Here is a 13134-nt window from a genome sequence, read left to right on the forward strand (position 1 = left end):
GAAATACACAACTTTTTTTTTTTTTTTTCTGTTCCGTTCTTCGACTTCTTTTCCCTGGCACCATTCGGTCTACTTTATGTGTTTGTTCTTTGGTGTGTATTTCTCCTTTTCTCTCTCCTTGTCTCCTCGTCAGCACCGGTAACTTACTCAACTATCGGTAGCTCCACTCCGCATCCCTCTATCCTTCTCCGTCGTAGCAGCCCATCTCTGCTCTATGCAGCACTCCCTCGTGCGCCTAAAACCAACTCCCGCACCTCCGTGATACTCACACACTCTTCAATGGCGGACTTCAACTCACGCGTAGATGCATTCAATTGAACTTCGACATAATCCTTTGCCCAACGCTGCAATTCCGTCAGATTTTCATTCACCTCCTTGCGGTCCACTTTGGGTGCGATGGAACGCAGAATAGACTCCCATAAAGTTTTGAATCGGGCCTCCACGTATCTTTTTGTTTTCATCTCAGTATCTTTCTTCTGTTCAGCAATCACACTTTGTTCTATTTGCTCCGTCTTGGACTCCACTCGTTGAAGTCTCTCCATCACACCCGCCAGAAAATCACCACTTTTAATAACCGCTGCAGTTGTTGTTTTTCTCGCCGAATCATCCCCTGTTAGGCGCTCCGCCCATTCATCAATACGCCTCTGGCAAACGGCAACAAGTCTTGAATTCTCCTCCACTTCACGTTTGCATGTCACCATCGAACTCTCCAAGCTTGCCAGGCGATCCCCGTGCAAAAAACCCTCCGCTCCCACCACGGCATCCTTTTCCGTTTTATGCATGGTGGTAATCCAACTCTCTAGTTTGGTTACGCGTTCGCCCATTGCAGCCATCTGAAGCGGGACATCATTCATCGTTAATAACGACAAAGAAGAGGGTAGTTGTTCTGACGGTGTTGGGGGAAGTGGTTCTTTCGCCCGTATTTCACCCACAGCCACCTCAAGAGACTTTACACGACTGTCAAAGGAGAGAATAACGTCATTTGTATTTGATGTCATTTGTGTCAAATTTTTGCGTGCAGACTCCTCCAATAGAATCACACGCTCCTCGAGCGTAAAACGTGGTTGATTCAGGTCATCGCCACTCTGTGGAAGAATATTCATATGCACCTTCTCCAAACCGGATTCCTGGAATTGCTCCAGATATCGTTTGAACTCCATTTGTTCGCTGCTTATCTCAGCCAATGCCTCCTCAACAAGGCGAAACCTCTCCACGGAGACAAAGGCTTCAGACTCCTTCTGCAGTCTCCGTAGCACATCATCCAGTTTGTACCCTGAAAATGTGGATACAGCCTCATAAACTTTCTTCCATTCATCCGACGTGACAGTGATACAAGACCCCAGAGTCTTCTCCATTGTTACTATTAAATCCGAAACACTTTCAAAAGAGGTCTTTATTGATTGCATATCGGATTTCAGGACAAGGAGAGACCTTTCCCTTGATTTCACACCCTTTTCACAGGACCGCATCTCTTTTTTCAGCTCACTTAATTGTCCAAAAACTCTTTTCATTTCATCTTCAAAAACTTTTTTCAGGTGCTGTTCCTCTTGAATAGAGGAACTTTTTTCAGAGACATCCGCAACTTCCCTTGACAAAGTTTCCACTCTTCTCTCCAGGCGGTTGCATAAAACCTGAAGACCATCTAATCGCACATCCACTTCTTGAATTTTTCGCTGAGCAAATTGTAAAGCTTGATTCTGCTGAATATTGAGTCGCAGACTTTCAAGCTCACTTTCTTCATGACGAGTAGGCGATGAATGACGCTTGACTTCATGCGGCTCATCTGCTGCATGCCTGAGCTCCAAAGCAGCAATACGCCTTTGCAACACATCCAATTCAAGCAACGCCGGAGATAACTTTTTATCCAAAGCCTCCATGTAACGCTGATAAGTTCGAGGAACCTCCTTTACAAGGTTCTCAAACCTTGAGGTGCGTTGCTGTATCTCATTAAGCTGGGCGGCATAACGACCCAAATTTTCTTCTTCTCGCTCAACAGAAGCCTTCAATTCAAGAAACTCCACCTCCGTTACACATTTTTTCACATCACGCTCTCGGCATATCATGCTATGGGGATCATTTTTATTATTTTTATTAAATATCATGCCTGATCTCTCCTGAATTGTATTCGAGGCAGTCGTAAAGGCATCCATATCGTTGCGCACACATTTCAAGGATTCATTGTAATCGTTTACCTGTTTACCCAGTCTCTGTACATCCCCTTCAATGTTGTCAACCCTTCTCACAGCGTGCATTGCCTGTTCGCATCTGCCATTCAAAATTCCTACAGTTGTTTTGATGTCTTTAATCTCATTCTGAAGCGTACTTCTTTCATTTGAAATAAATTGATGAAGTTCCGCATATTTGCGTTCGTAATTATGCCGATCGTTTTTCATCAGTTCATTTACAGCGTTTTCTATATCCATAATCGGATTAGGTTTGTTTATCATAGCAGACTCTATGGCCTCTATTCGTTGACGCATTTCCTCGATATATGGCAAGACTCTCTCGCTCTTTTCATTTACAAGTGCAGTTACCTCGTCTTTAGACGGGTATAAATCACGGATACGTCTATTCAACTGTTCCAAATCGGTTCCATGTTGGGTTAACCGAAGATCAATTGCCTTCTTAAGATCACCTGTCAAAGCATTGTACGTACCTTGAGCCTTTCTAAGAACCGTCATCAAAGAATTGTTATCCTCATCTCTTTTATGATAAAGTTGGGAAAGTTTCTCCGTCAAGGCCTGCGACTTCTCCAACGCGCTAAATACAGTCTCAAAGCGATCCTCTGAGGATATTTCCAGCTGTTTCACCATCCCCAGACTGTTACAAATCTTTTCATGCAAATGTGTGTATGCCTTTACGCGTTTTTTAATTTCACGTTCCGTTTCAGTTTTGAATGATTTGAGTTCCCCCAACGCATCTTCATGCTGTTGAAAGTGAATTCTAAGGTTATCCATTTCCACAGATACTGCATCACCAAGTTGCCGCCACGCCACATTGGAACCTTCCAACTCCTTTTTGGTTTCTCTCACTCCAGCATCCTGCCTCTCGGATACTAACCGAACATTCGTTTTCAACTCTTCGACAGAGCCTAATAACTCCCTAAATTTGTTGTTTATTTCTCTTTCCAACTCCATAGAACGTTGGTTAATTTTTTTAGACAGGGCGCTTGACTCTGCGCGTACCTCATCATGCATCGCAATTGTGTCATTTACTCTGTTCTCAATTTGTCGAATACGATCCCTTATTTGTTGTTGTTCTTCATTTAAATGACGCATTTGTTCGCGAATAGTCCCCAGCACTTCGGAAAAAGATGCTTGAACCTCTTGACACTCCTGTTGCATGGTCAGTTCAGATTTTTTCATTTCCAATTCTCGTTCCAGTTGCTTTGACAAAATCCCTTTTAGCAGACGATCATGTTCCTTCTGGTCGTCAAGAAACGCATCACAGGTAAGACGATTATTCTGCAATTCGTTGTTTATCTGACGAAGAAAACTGCGCAACACCGTTGGAATATTCACCCACTCCTCATCATCATTGAGTATCGCGTCCCTCTCACTAAAGGTCATAAATACAACAAGATATTGTTGACACAAGGTCCTACATCGTTGTCAATAAAAGAAGTGAATAAAAGGAAAAAAAAACACCGTGAAACAGTGTAGGCAAACAAAAAAAGAAAAGGCACAAATGGCACGGCACACAACGATGACCCAAAGTTATAATTGTAAATGTGACATCAAAAAGCAAAAACCTTGTTAGCGTTTTGTGTGTGTCTGTTGCCCATTGCCGCCGATGCTAGTCTTAGCACCGAAAGGAAAACAGATTTAAAATATGATCCGGAAAAAAAAAAGCAAAACAAAAAAGAAAGCAAGAAAAGAAAAAAGCAAAGTACAACGACAAATTAAAAGAAAAAAAAAAAAGAAGAAGTAAGTCAATGGACGCAATAACCACCCTCAGTCACCATTTTGATGCTGTGTTGACGAAAGTATTTCATGTGATTCCAGAATTCATAGGGATTAATGGCATAATAAACCTGGTGATCCCGAACATCTGCAAAGTGTATATTTCTCAGAGCTGGTCGAATGCGCGCCATATCCATCATAAACTTAAATTTGTAGTACCAATCTTGCTTTCTTAAAAGACCTGGAACAAAAACCAAAGAATGAACCCCATTGAAATTCCTCACCTTATCTTGGGGACGATCCAAAGGACGAAACGGTGTTCCTGATCGGCCTAATATAGCCGTCACACTAATCGCTACCTCTTTTTGTTCCATAACAGTCCGAAGAGCCACGTAAGCCCCATTCCCCTTTCCAAACAAATGGACTCTTCGATGTTCAACATTGAAATTCTCTGTGACCCAGTCACAAAAACGTGCCACTACAGCCTCAACAGGAACCTGGAAGTTATGACGAAGATTTATAGTTGGAGAAATAATTACCCAATTTTGTTCAAGCATCAATTGACGATGCATAGGGCGTTCAAAAAAATTCGCACATACATCTTCAAAATCTCTTGGAATGCCCCGATGATCAGGAAGCACAACCATATATGGATATTCTTTTTCTTTTGACCAATCTGAAGGTGTAACCATACTGTAGGCCATTGGAGCCGGATCTTCATCTGGATCAAATGCACTATGATCGACACAATCGGCTTTTCCCTCAATTAGGGTGAGACCTGTGCTCTGTGGATATAAGGCACGAAGTTCATATTCATTGGGGATACGTGTATTTTTGGGTAACCTTCGAAACGATGTTTCGTTTGGACGATATTCGGACTCTGGTTGAGGTACTCGGACAATATGTCGACGACTACGGTTATCCACGGAATTTTCCATTGTGTCTTTTTTCCGCGAGCCAATATAAGGTCCTTCCTGCGAAAAAGAATACTGTAATCGATTCATCTCCAGAAAAAAGTGTTCATTCTCCAAAACTGAATTTACGTCCTGGCTTTTAATTTCACCTATAGAATCTGGACCTTTCTCCTGGGAAATTCTTGTTTCACTCACAATTTCAGCTTCACAAACTCCAAAATTCACCCGTGACTTATCATTTAAAGTATCAACCCCCTCAACAGTATTTATATGACACTGCCGCAGACCAATGGGCAATACGTGCCCAATGGTAACCATTGAGCATAACCTACGGAACATTCCTAATTACTATAATAATAAGAAGCATAACGCCAAGAGCCATTTAGAAAAATAAAATAAAATAAACAATAATTTTCATTATTAACACATTTTTATTTATCCGCATCAACAGATATATATATATTCATTAGAAAATCCTACAATGCAGATACGCATATCCAAAAATTAAACCCGATGAGGAATAAAACCACACCCTAACTCAAAGATCTCATCCACCCACACTCACAACAAAAGAAAAAGAAAAAAGAAAATGTAGTCCAAAATACTGAGCCGCCCTTCCTAGGAATCAAAAAAAAAAACAACAACAAATATTAAGCAGAGCCATTTGAAAAAATCCTGACACCCCAGCCCAACAAATATTTCCATTTAATCACTATTGCCACTGCAAGGAATAAATATCATTTCGCATCCCATCCATAATCGGAATCTTTTTTCTTGCTTCTTTGATCAAACCAAAATCCAGCTCTGCATCAACGTAAGCCTCACCTTCTTCTGCAGTAGCAATCACCCTACCCAAAGGATCTGCAACCATCGAATGACCCCAAGCGACATATTCTGCGTTGGAATCACGCGCAGGAGAACACAAAAGAACATACTGTTGATTATCCATAGCACGTGCTCTGGCTGAAAGTTCCCAGTGTATTGGACCTGTAAACATATTGAACGCACCTGGATAAACCAAAAATGACGTCCCTGCTTGGGCATACTTCCATGCAAGCTGTGGATACCGCATATCAAAGCAAATACCCAGACCAAATTTGATTTTTTCGTTCATTGAAACAGGAAAAGCCGTACTTCCAGGAGAAAGAACCTCCCTTTCGTCCATTTGCACAGTTTCTGAATTGATTCGGAACAAATGAATTTTTCTATGAACATGCTGCAAGTTACCCGCCGAATCAAAAACCATGGAGGAATTGTACAACTTTCCATCTGAGCGTTCTGGCATGCTGCCGGCTACCACCCATATATTGTTTTCTTTAGCAACCTTAGAAATGGAATCGTAAGTGGGGCAACCCGGTCTTATTTCTTCAGCGTATTCATCAAAATATTTGGTGCCATAGGGGCACATGAAGCATTCTGGGAGAACGGCAAGATTTGCACCTCTATTTGCCGCTGCCGCAATCATTCCCACAGCTTTCGATAGATTAGCCTCTTTGGATTTCTCCACGGCCATCTGACAAAGAGAAACTCGTAAAGTGGACATGTTCCGTTTCACGACGAAGGTAAATAAATAGACTCTAAGCCTAAAAATCTTCGATGATAATGGAAAACGCCAGGGATGCGCGTGTTAGTGTTAAAAAAAAAACGAAAAAGAACTGCCGGGAGCAAAAAAAAAGATCCGAAAAACAATTCCTTCACCCAAACAAAATTCTCGTAGTGGAACGGGGGCCGGTTCAGACAAACCCCTTTACAGGACTCGGGCCCCAAAGGGATCACACGAAAACCCGCCCCTCCGCCGCCGCGGCAGCCAAAAAAAAAAAGGCACGGAAGACGCCCGCCGGCGCGCGGTAGGAAATCAAAATCGGACCGCCGGGGAACCGCGGGTGCGAGGCTTTTGGCGGCCCTCCCGCGACCGCCTTTTGGCTTCTGAGGGATGCCGTGGGGGCGTTTGTGTGCGTGTGCGAGGGCTCCGTGTGGGTTTTGATTTCCCATTATTATTTATTTATTTGCCTTGGCTTTGCGTAATGATCCTTTGCTTCTCCTATTGTGTGTGTTGTGGGATGGACGGTAAATGAAGTGTGTGGACGAGCCGAAGAATAGGTGCTTGTGACCAGGATGCTTGCGACGAGGGCTGGCTGCCTAAATTAATATATATTCTGATAAAACGAAGACATTTCTGTGCGGTATTTTTTCTCTGTCTTGTGGTCGATTGGATGGCCTCGATGGAAGTAATTAGGGTGCCGATGGCGGTGAGAAGAAATTATTGACTTATTTATGTTTTTGCCGTCCCAGCAGCCCCCTTTTTTTTGATTTCCCACCATGCGGCGGTGTGTTGTGGCTGGAGGACTCCGAAGTCTGCCACTTCGTAAGTCATAGTATTTTTAACCCCAACAACGCGCAGCATGTCACGAGAGTGGCAGTCCGAATATATATAAATGCATATATGTGGTTGGAGCAAGCACTGAGTAGATTGCGAACCCACTGCCCCTCCGTTCGCCCCTTCCTTCTGTTTTCTTGGTTTCTTTAGACAAGTTGAGGGTCCGGCCGGCGGCCCAGGCGAATACCCGCTGGTGTTTTATTTTGTTGGAGGAAAGACGTCTTCGTGGGACGGCGGGGCGGTGGAGTGTGGCGCTGAGCTGGCGCTGCGGACCGTCGGCACGATGAGGGGAATCGTCGCGGTGTGTGCAGCGGGGCTTGCGCTCCGTTAGCGGCTGCTGGGGAAGGGGCGTTGCGCGTTTGATTTGCAGCTCTTGGGGCTATTGTGGGAGAAGGTGGGAGGCTGAGGGCATGAGGACTGAATTGTTTTGAGTGGCAGCGCTCCGTTGAATTGCGGCCAGTCGTTGCACTCCTTTGGGGTTTGGCAGCCCGTCTCGTTTGTTTACTTCCCACTGCAGGACGTGGGTAACACCGCTCCGAAGAGCACTTGTTTAGACGGGTGTGAGCTGCTGCCGTGCATGGTGCGTGGACTATTTGATTGTGTGGGGAGGTGCTTGGAGTGACGAATACTTCTGTTTGGCGTGTCGCGGTGTGTCGGAATGATGTTCGGAAAACATGTGAGGGTGTTGTTTGTAGTTTGTGTCTCTTCTCTGGTGGAGCCGACATGTGTGCGGGGATTGTGGCATTGTTGGCTGACAGTTCCACGCCACTCTTCAGCATTTCTGGATTTGCTGAGGAATGACGGCTGGCGACCAGCGTGTTGGTGCTGCTGGTGGGAATAAGTACATCGGGAATAGACCGTTTTCTCTTTCCCATGCTGGAGCCGATGAACTGGCACGAGGGCACCGGCTGCGGGCTGCCTGCCAGCACGTGTGAGCAGCGGATCCATGCACACGCAGACGCTCATCGCAAGAGCCTGTGCGATCACAGTGGCCTTTTGTGGCGTGCTTTTATGGTCGCCATCCCGTTGGAGAATGTGTGAAGCAAACGGCTGACGGAACACGAGGAAAATGAGTGCGTGCACTGTGCCGTGTTTTAGCGTCGATGGCAGAGCGACAGGAAGCCCGTGCTGGCAACTGAGATCTTTGCGTCGCGAGGGATGTCGGTGTTGATTTTGGATTGTCGAGGGTGAAATGAATTTGCTGCTGCCCGTGTGTGTGGCCACTCCGGCGGAGGGTGGACACAAAAGGGAGGATGCAGGCGCTGCGTGTGTGTGTGCAGGTGCCATGCAACAGCGTCACAGCAAACATGCTGCGACTCGGTGACCCTCACATCGCTGTGGTCCTGACGAACAGCCCAGGCACGGCCCGCATCGATGCACTTAGTGGACGGATTGAGGCATCTTTTGAGGCGCTGCAGGGAGCAGGATGTGTTGACGCAGCCACGACGTGCATGGAGTGTCACGATTGCACAGCCGGCTGTGGCTGGTGGAATATTTACTTCTCGGAGGCAACAGAGAGAGAGAGAGAGAGAGCTGCTGCTGCTGCTGGCGTCGTTGCTGTCTTTTGTGGCCTCCCATGCCGATTATTGTCTGTCCGCTGATCATGGGTGGTGTGCCTCCACTAGTGACGTCGTCTGCAGGCATTTCACAGCACCAGTGAAACACGCATCACGTCGCATGCTTTGGCTGTGGATATGGTGTCGTGCATGCAGCCGGCATTATTTTGCCCGACTCCTTTTCACTGCCTTGCGACAAATAGATGCGTCGCCGCCCGAGTCATTCGCTGCAGCTCCGTGTGTTGTACTGCCAGCACAATACTTTCCTGTTGTCTGGCGCCTGGCTGACAGTCCAACGCCACTGCGTTGGGACATGCAAGGATGTGGAATGCCGGCGGCGGCGGATATCGTGCACACCTGCGCGTGGCCACGGCAAGCAACGCTTCCCTCACCGTGCGGTCGAGTGGCCCACGCAATCGTCGCCCCGTCCGTGCATGGGACCCAACGGACGCCGCCCTTTTCGACCACTCTAAGACGCACCTGCATGCCAAGGCACCCCAATGCCGCATGCATGGCAGCACTCAGATACGTCTCCTCCGGGTCCCTCGCATGCGTCGTGTTCGTGGGAAGCGTGTCCGGACACCACGAAGAGAGCCTATCCCCGGGCATCGCAAACAAACATTCTCCCCGCCAAATAACAGCGTCAGCATCCCTCACATCCAGTGCGGGATCAATGACGGTGCAGCTGTCCATCGGGCGTTCTGCGGGCATTTTATGGACACTCCCCAAACACCAGCCAATGGAATACAGATCCGACGCGCAGCATTTGACGGGAACGCCCAATTCGCACAGCATGTGGGGATATTCACTCATGTTCAGTGCAGAGCAATTCCTCTGCTGCTGCAGCGCACAACCCGAATTCCCGCACCAACGCATCGGCTCCGTCATCCCCCTGCTCACCCTCATGCAGCCCAGGGCAGCCAATGCGGCCAGCGTCAGCTCCGCGCAGTCGCCGGCACCCCCAATCGCCGCCATCCACTCATCCCTCGCGTGGCACCGCGACCGGTGCGACTCCAGCGTCCTCCCATCCCCATCGTCATCCTGCTGCTCCACGCCATCAACGTCGTCGCAGTCGTGGTGCTCCCTCGCTGCCATCGCGGCAGTCGTCGAGTGCACCACCACCGAAAGCGCCCCGCCACGCACACAGGCAGCATTCCTCACCATGCCGCGGCCTGCCATGTGCGGGCAGGCAAACCCGACAGCATGGGCCATCAGGTGCGCGGCGATGCGGGTGGCGAGGCGTCCGTGAAACAAGACGGCCGGGCAATGTTCATGGCGCCAGCGACGGGACGGCCATCCTCCAGCGTGGCGCACGGCAGTGCCCACACACCACCCGGCGCAGCAGCCACGCACTGCACCATGTCAGAATTGGCAGCACCAGCGGAACGATGCTCAGCAGGCACAGTGAACCGACTGCAAACACTGCCAGTGGCGAGTGACGGCACAACCAACGGACGCTCCAGTGGCTGGATGAGCAGACGATCCGCATGCAGTTTGACAGCAGCAGGGACAACCTCCTCGGCAACAGCGTTCCCGTGCGCAGACGACAGAGCACCATTCTTGCAGACAAACGCGCCGTCCAATGCATTCGCTGTGCAACACCAGGAGAAGCCGCAGTGCCTCCCGCTGCCACACGGGTCCGTTGTTGGCGCCTTGATGCGGACGGGCACCCATCGGTCCCTCCAAACGACGCTGCACACCTGCAACGCATCCTGCGCTCCGAGAGGCACGTCTCCCACCACACCCGGGGACGCCCACACGCCGCCGGCACGCACCGCATCGTCAAGGAAACAGGGATACGTCAGGATGAGAGCAGGACACCCGCCGGCAATTCACATCGCAGGCATCATCACAAGCAGCAGCAGCAGCACTGCAGGCCGCGGGGCAACGTGGATCAACCGACGCATGGCGTATGTGGAAGAAAAAACGTAATGGCCTGACGAGGATGCAGCAAGAGACCGACACCTCTACAAAAAGAAAGAAACGGTATGAGAACACAAAGAGGAGATTTAAACGCCCGCAGTCAATGCAAGCCACTGATAAAAAGGGTGGAATGGGTGCACTCAACCACAACACGAGCAGAGACTCAAAGAAAAGGAAAAAACAAAACAAAAACAAAACAAAAACAAAACAAAAAACAAAACAAGAAGCCGAAGCGTGGGACGACAGAAGCACACACTCTCTCATTGCTCCCGTAAAGCAAAACACACACACAGGAAGAGAGAGAGGTCGCCCACTCAAAGCAATGAAAAGTAAAAAAAAACAGTTACGGTGCTCCGCCCATGCAGCCAGGCAGGACGGCAGCGGTGCGTGTGGTACAAAAGAGAGAACCAACGGGCCTGCATGGGTGTGCATTCATAAATACGTGAACAAATTATGTGTGTGCTTAGTGGGGTGAGGTGAGGGCGAGAGTCCATGCAAGGGGACACACACACAGAGAGAGAAGGACGAGTGTGTGTGCGGGCGGTGCACGGCTCTCTCTCCCTCACTCTCACGCGGCCACCACCGCAGCAGCAGCTGCACACGCAAGAAGAAAAAGAAAAAGAGGGGAGGTGGTGTGAGAGGCCGCGGTGCTGCCGTCACTCTCGTCAGGCGTCCTCGTGGCACTTGTTTGAGCGGCGGTGACTGTTGCTGGTGTTGGTGTTTCTGTTCCTCCCTCTCCCGGCGGCTGTGATGCCTGTGTACCTTCGCCTGCAGTTCCTTCCGGTTGACCCAAATGACTTTCCTCCGAACTGTTGTCCTGACCATCAGCAGAATGAGCAGCGGTGACCGTTGGTGTTGGTGTTTCTGTTCCTCCCTCTCCCGGCTTTTGTAGTTGTGTACCTGTGGCTCCTCCCGATTGATCAGAACCATTCTTCTCCGAGGTTTGTTCCTGCCCCCCAGAGGAACCACCGGCATTCGGTTGACCACTGCCATTGTCTCTCCGAGAGTCATCATCCGCCTGTGAGGGAGCTTTTTCTCTTTTACTTGCATTTCTTTTTTCTTCGCAAAAAGTAGCGTTGAGGGAAGCATTACAGTATACACCGTATGCGCCGTAATAATATTCATTCAACGAATCGTTGTTGAAATCCCACGCGTCGCCACCGCCGGCACCGCACCACAGCACGCAGAGGGCACACACCAGCAGCACACGGCCAGTCATCAACATCGCCATCACTCCTGTCACTTGCGTGTAGCTTTAAGCACAAACTAACAACACGTCAACGCAGAAGAAAAAAAAAAAGTCACGGCACAGTAACAAACGCCACCAGCGGAAACAGCAAACACCACGCACGACACTCACTCCAATCCACGGCAACAGGGACACACACACACACAGCCCTGCCGCAACACCAACACACAGATGGAGGAGGGAGAAGCAAACAGGAGCGGCACACAAAACCCCACCGCATGCACATACGGCGAGAGCGATCCGTCGTGTCGGCACCCCTCACGGAGGGTACGCACACACACACACAAGAGGGTGCAGCGCACACAGCAACACAACAGCAAAGTAACAAAAAAGAGAAGATCTCCACACACAACGTGGATTGTTGGTCCACGGGAAGCGCAGTCAATATTCATCACAAAAACAGTTCAGTCGCCTTCGGCCTTCCTTCATATTCAGCGCACACCACCTCATGCAAGCGCGGCCACCACCGCAGCTGCAGCCGCACACGCAAAAATGAGCGCAGGAAATGGAATAAAGCAGGCAGCCATTTATTTGTGTTTCTGTTTGGATGTTGGCCGATGCCTGCATATGTCTGTGAGCTTCTTCAGAGGGCAAACCCTTATGCCTGGGTCGTGTGTTGGGGTTTCTGCAGGGTGACCAATTTCTTTTTTTCCTCTTGTGGGTTTTTCTTGTGTTGGTGCAGCCAAGAATTCAATTTGTGTTGTTCCTGCTTTTCGGTGGTAAAGTGTTGCAATAGGTGTTTCCTTCGTTCGTCGCTGTGACACATGATTCCTCACCGTTTATTGCGGTGGAAATAAAAAACATGTGAGTGGACTCCCACACAACAGAACGCACCTTCGCTCCTATTTATTGGCGCATGGAAAGGCATGTGTGTTTGGTGGTGCCTCGACCATATATATTCTTGTGGGTGCACATTCCCCTGCAGGCTGAGGGCGGGATGACGCTCTGCCGCGGTGCACTTCCCTCGCATGCCGCCCACTGTGATTCATCATGCATCACCCCCTCACACATTCCGTGGTGCCACACCGTCGATATTATTGCAGCCGCTGTGATTCCGCGTATTTCACGCATTTCATTGTGCCACAATACATCCGCTCGTGTGGCCGCCGCATCCAAACAGCGGTGCCCAACACCGTGAGCGGCAGTCCACATCCTTGCATTTCCCAGCGCAGTGGTGCTTGACTGTCAGCCAGGCGTCAGACAACAAGAGAGT

At 49.0% G+C, this 13134-nt stretch overlaps 4 protein-coding genes and 1 pseudogene across 4 annotated transcripts, besides 11 other annotated features; all 5 read right to left on the minus strand.

The window, feature by feature from the left end:
• Nucleotides 1-9481: part of a sequence feature (heterozygous, Esmeraldo-like haplotype) that runs on past the window's edge.
• Tc00.1047053509979.130 (hypothetical protein, conserved) lies at nucleotides 213-3569 on the minus strand (the record flags this gene model as incomplete). Its single annotated transcript, XM_815696.1, has 1 exon — nucleotides 213-3569. The coding sequence occupies one exon, from the start codon at nucleotides 3567-3569 to the stop codon at nucleotides 213-215; it is 3357 nt and encodes a 1118-aa protein (XP_820789.1).
• Nucleotides 2076-2099: a sequence feature (AT_rich).
• Nucleotides 3841-3926: a sequence feature (A-rich).
• Nucleotides 3932-5155, minus strand: Tc00.1047053509979.140 (hypothetical protein, conserved; the record flags this gene model as incomplete). The annotated part of the gene is made up of 1 exon (XM_815697.1): nucleotides 3932-5155. One exon carries the CDS (start codon nucleotides 5153-5155, stop codon nucleotides 3932-3934), a length of 1224 nt encoding a protein of 407 aa, XP_820790.1.
• Nucleotides 5203-5255: a sequence feature (AT_rich).
• On the minus strand, nucleotides 5529-6359 carry Tc00.1047053509979.150 (nitrilase, putative; the record flags this gene model as incomplete). Its single annotated transcript, XM_815698.1, has 1 exon — nucleotides 5529-6359. One exon carries the CDS (start codon nucleotides 6357-6359, stop codon nucleotides 5529-5531), a length of 831 nt encoding a protein of 276 aa, XP_820791.1.
• Nucleotides 6915-7195: a mobile genetic element.
• Nucleotides 8707-8726: a microsatellite.
• On the minus strand, nucleotides 9430-10644 carry Tc00.1047053509979.162 (annotated as a pseudogene).
• Nucleotides 9482-11254: a sequence feature (areas not merged during assembly with more than two copies in the genome that could not be assigned to a particular haplotype).
• Nucleotides 10849-10892: a microsatellite.
• On the minus strand, nucleotides 11241-11903 carry Tc00.1047053509979.174 (mucin-associated surface protein (MASP), putative; the record flags this gene model as incomplete). Its single annotated transcript, XM_815706.1, has 1 exon — nucleotides 11241-11903. The coding sequence occupies one exon, from the start codon at nucleotides 11901-11903 to the stop codon at nucleotides 11241-11243; it is 663 nt and encodes a 220-aa protein (XP_820799.1).
• Nucleotides 11255-11822: a sequence feature (heterozygous, non-Esmeraldo-like haplotype).
• Nucleotides 11823-12004: a sequence feature (areas merged during assembly that could not be assigned to a particular haplotype. This can correspond to areas where the two haplotypes were merged or to regions with more than two copies in the genome that were merged during assembly.).
• Nucleotides 12005-13134: part of a sequence feature (heterozygous, Esmeraldo-like haplotype) that runs on past the window's edge.

The sequence above is a fragment of the Trypanosoma cruzi genome, genomic scaffold (assembly GCF_000209065.1).
Source record: "Trypanosoma cruzi strain CL Brener 1047053516561 genomic scaffold, whole genome shotgun sequence".
In the NCBI taxonomy this organism is placed as follows: Eukaryota; Euglenozoa; class Kinetoplastea; order Trypanosomatida; family Trypanosomatidae; genus Trypanosoma; species Trypanosoma cruzi.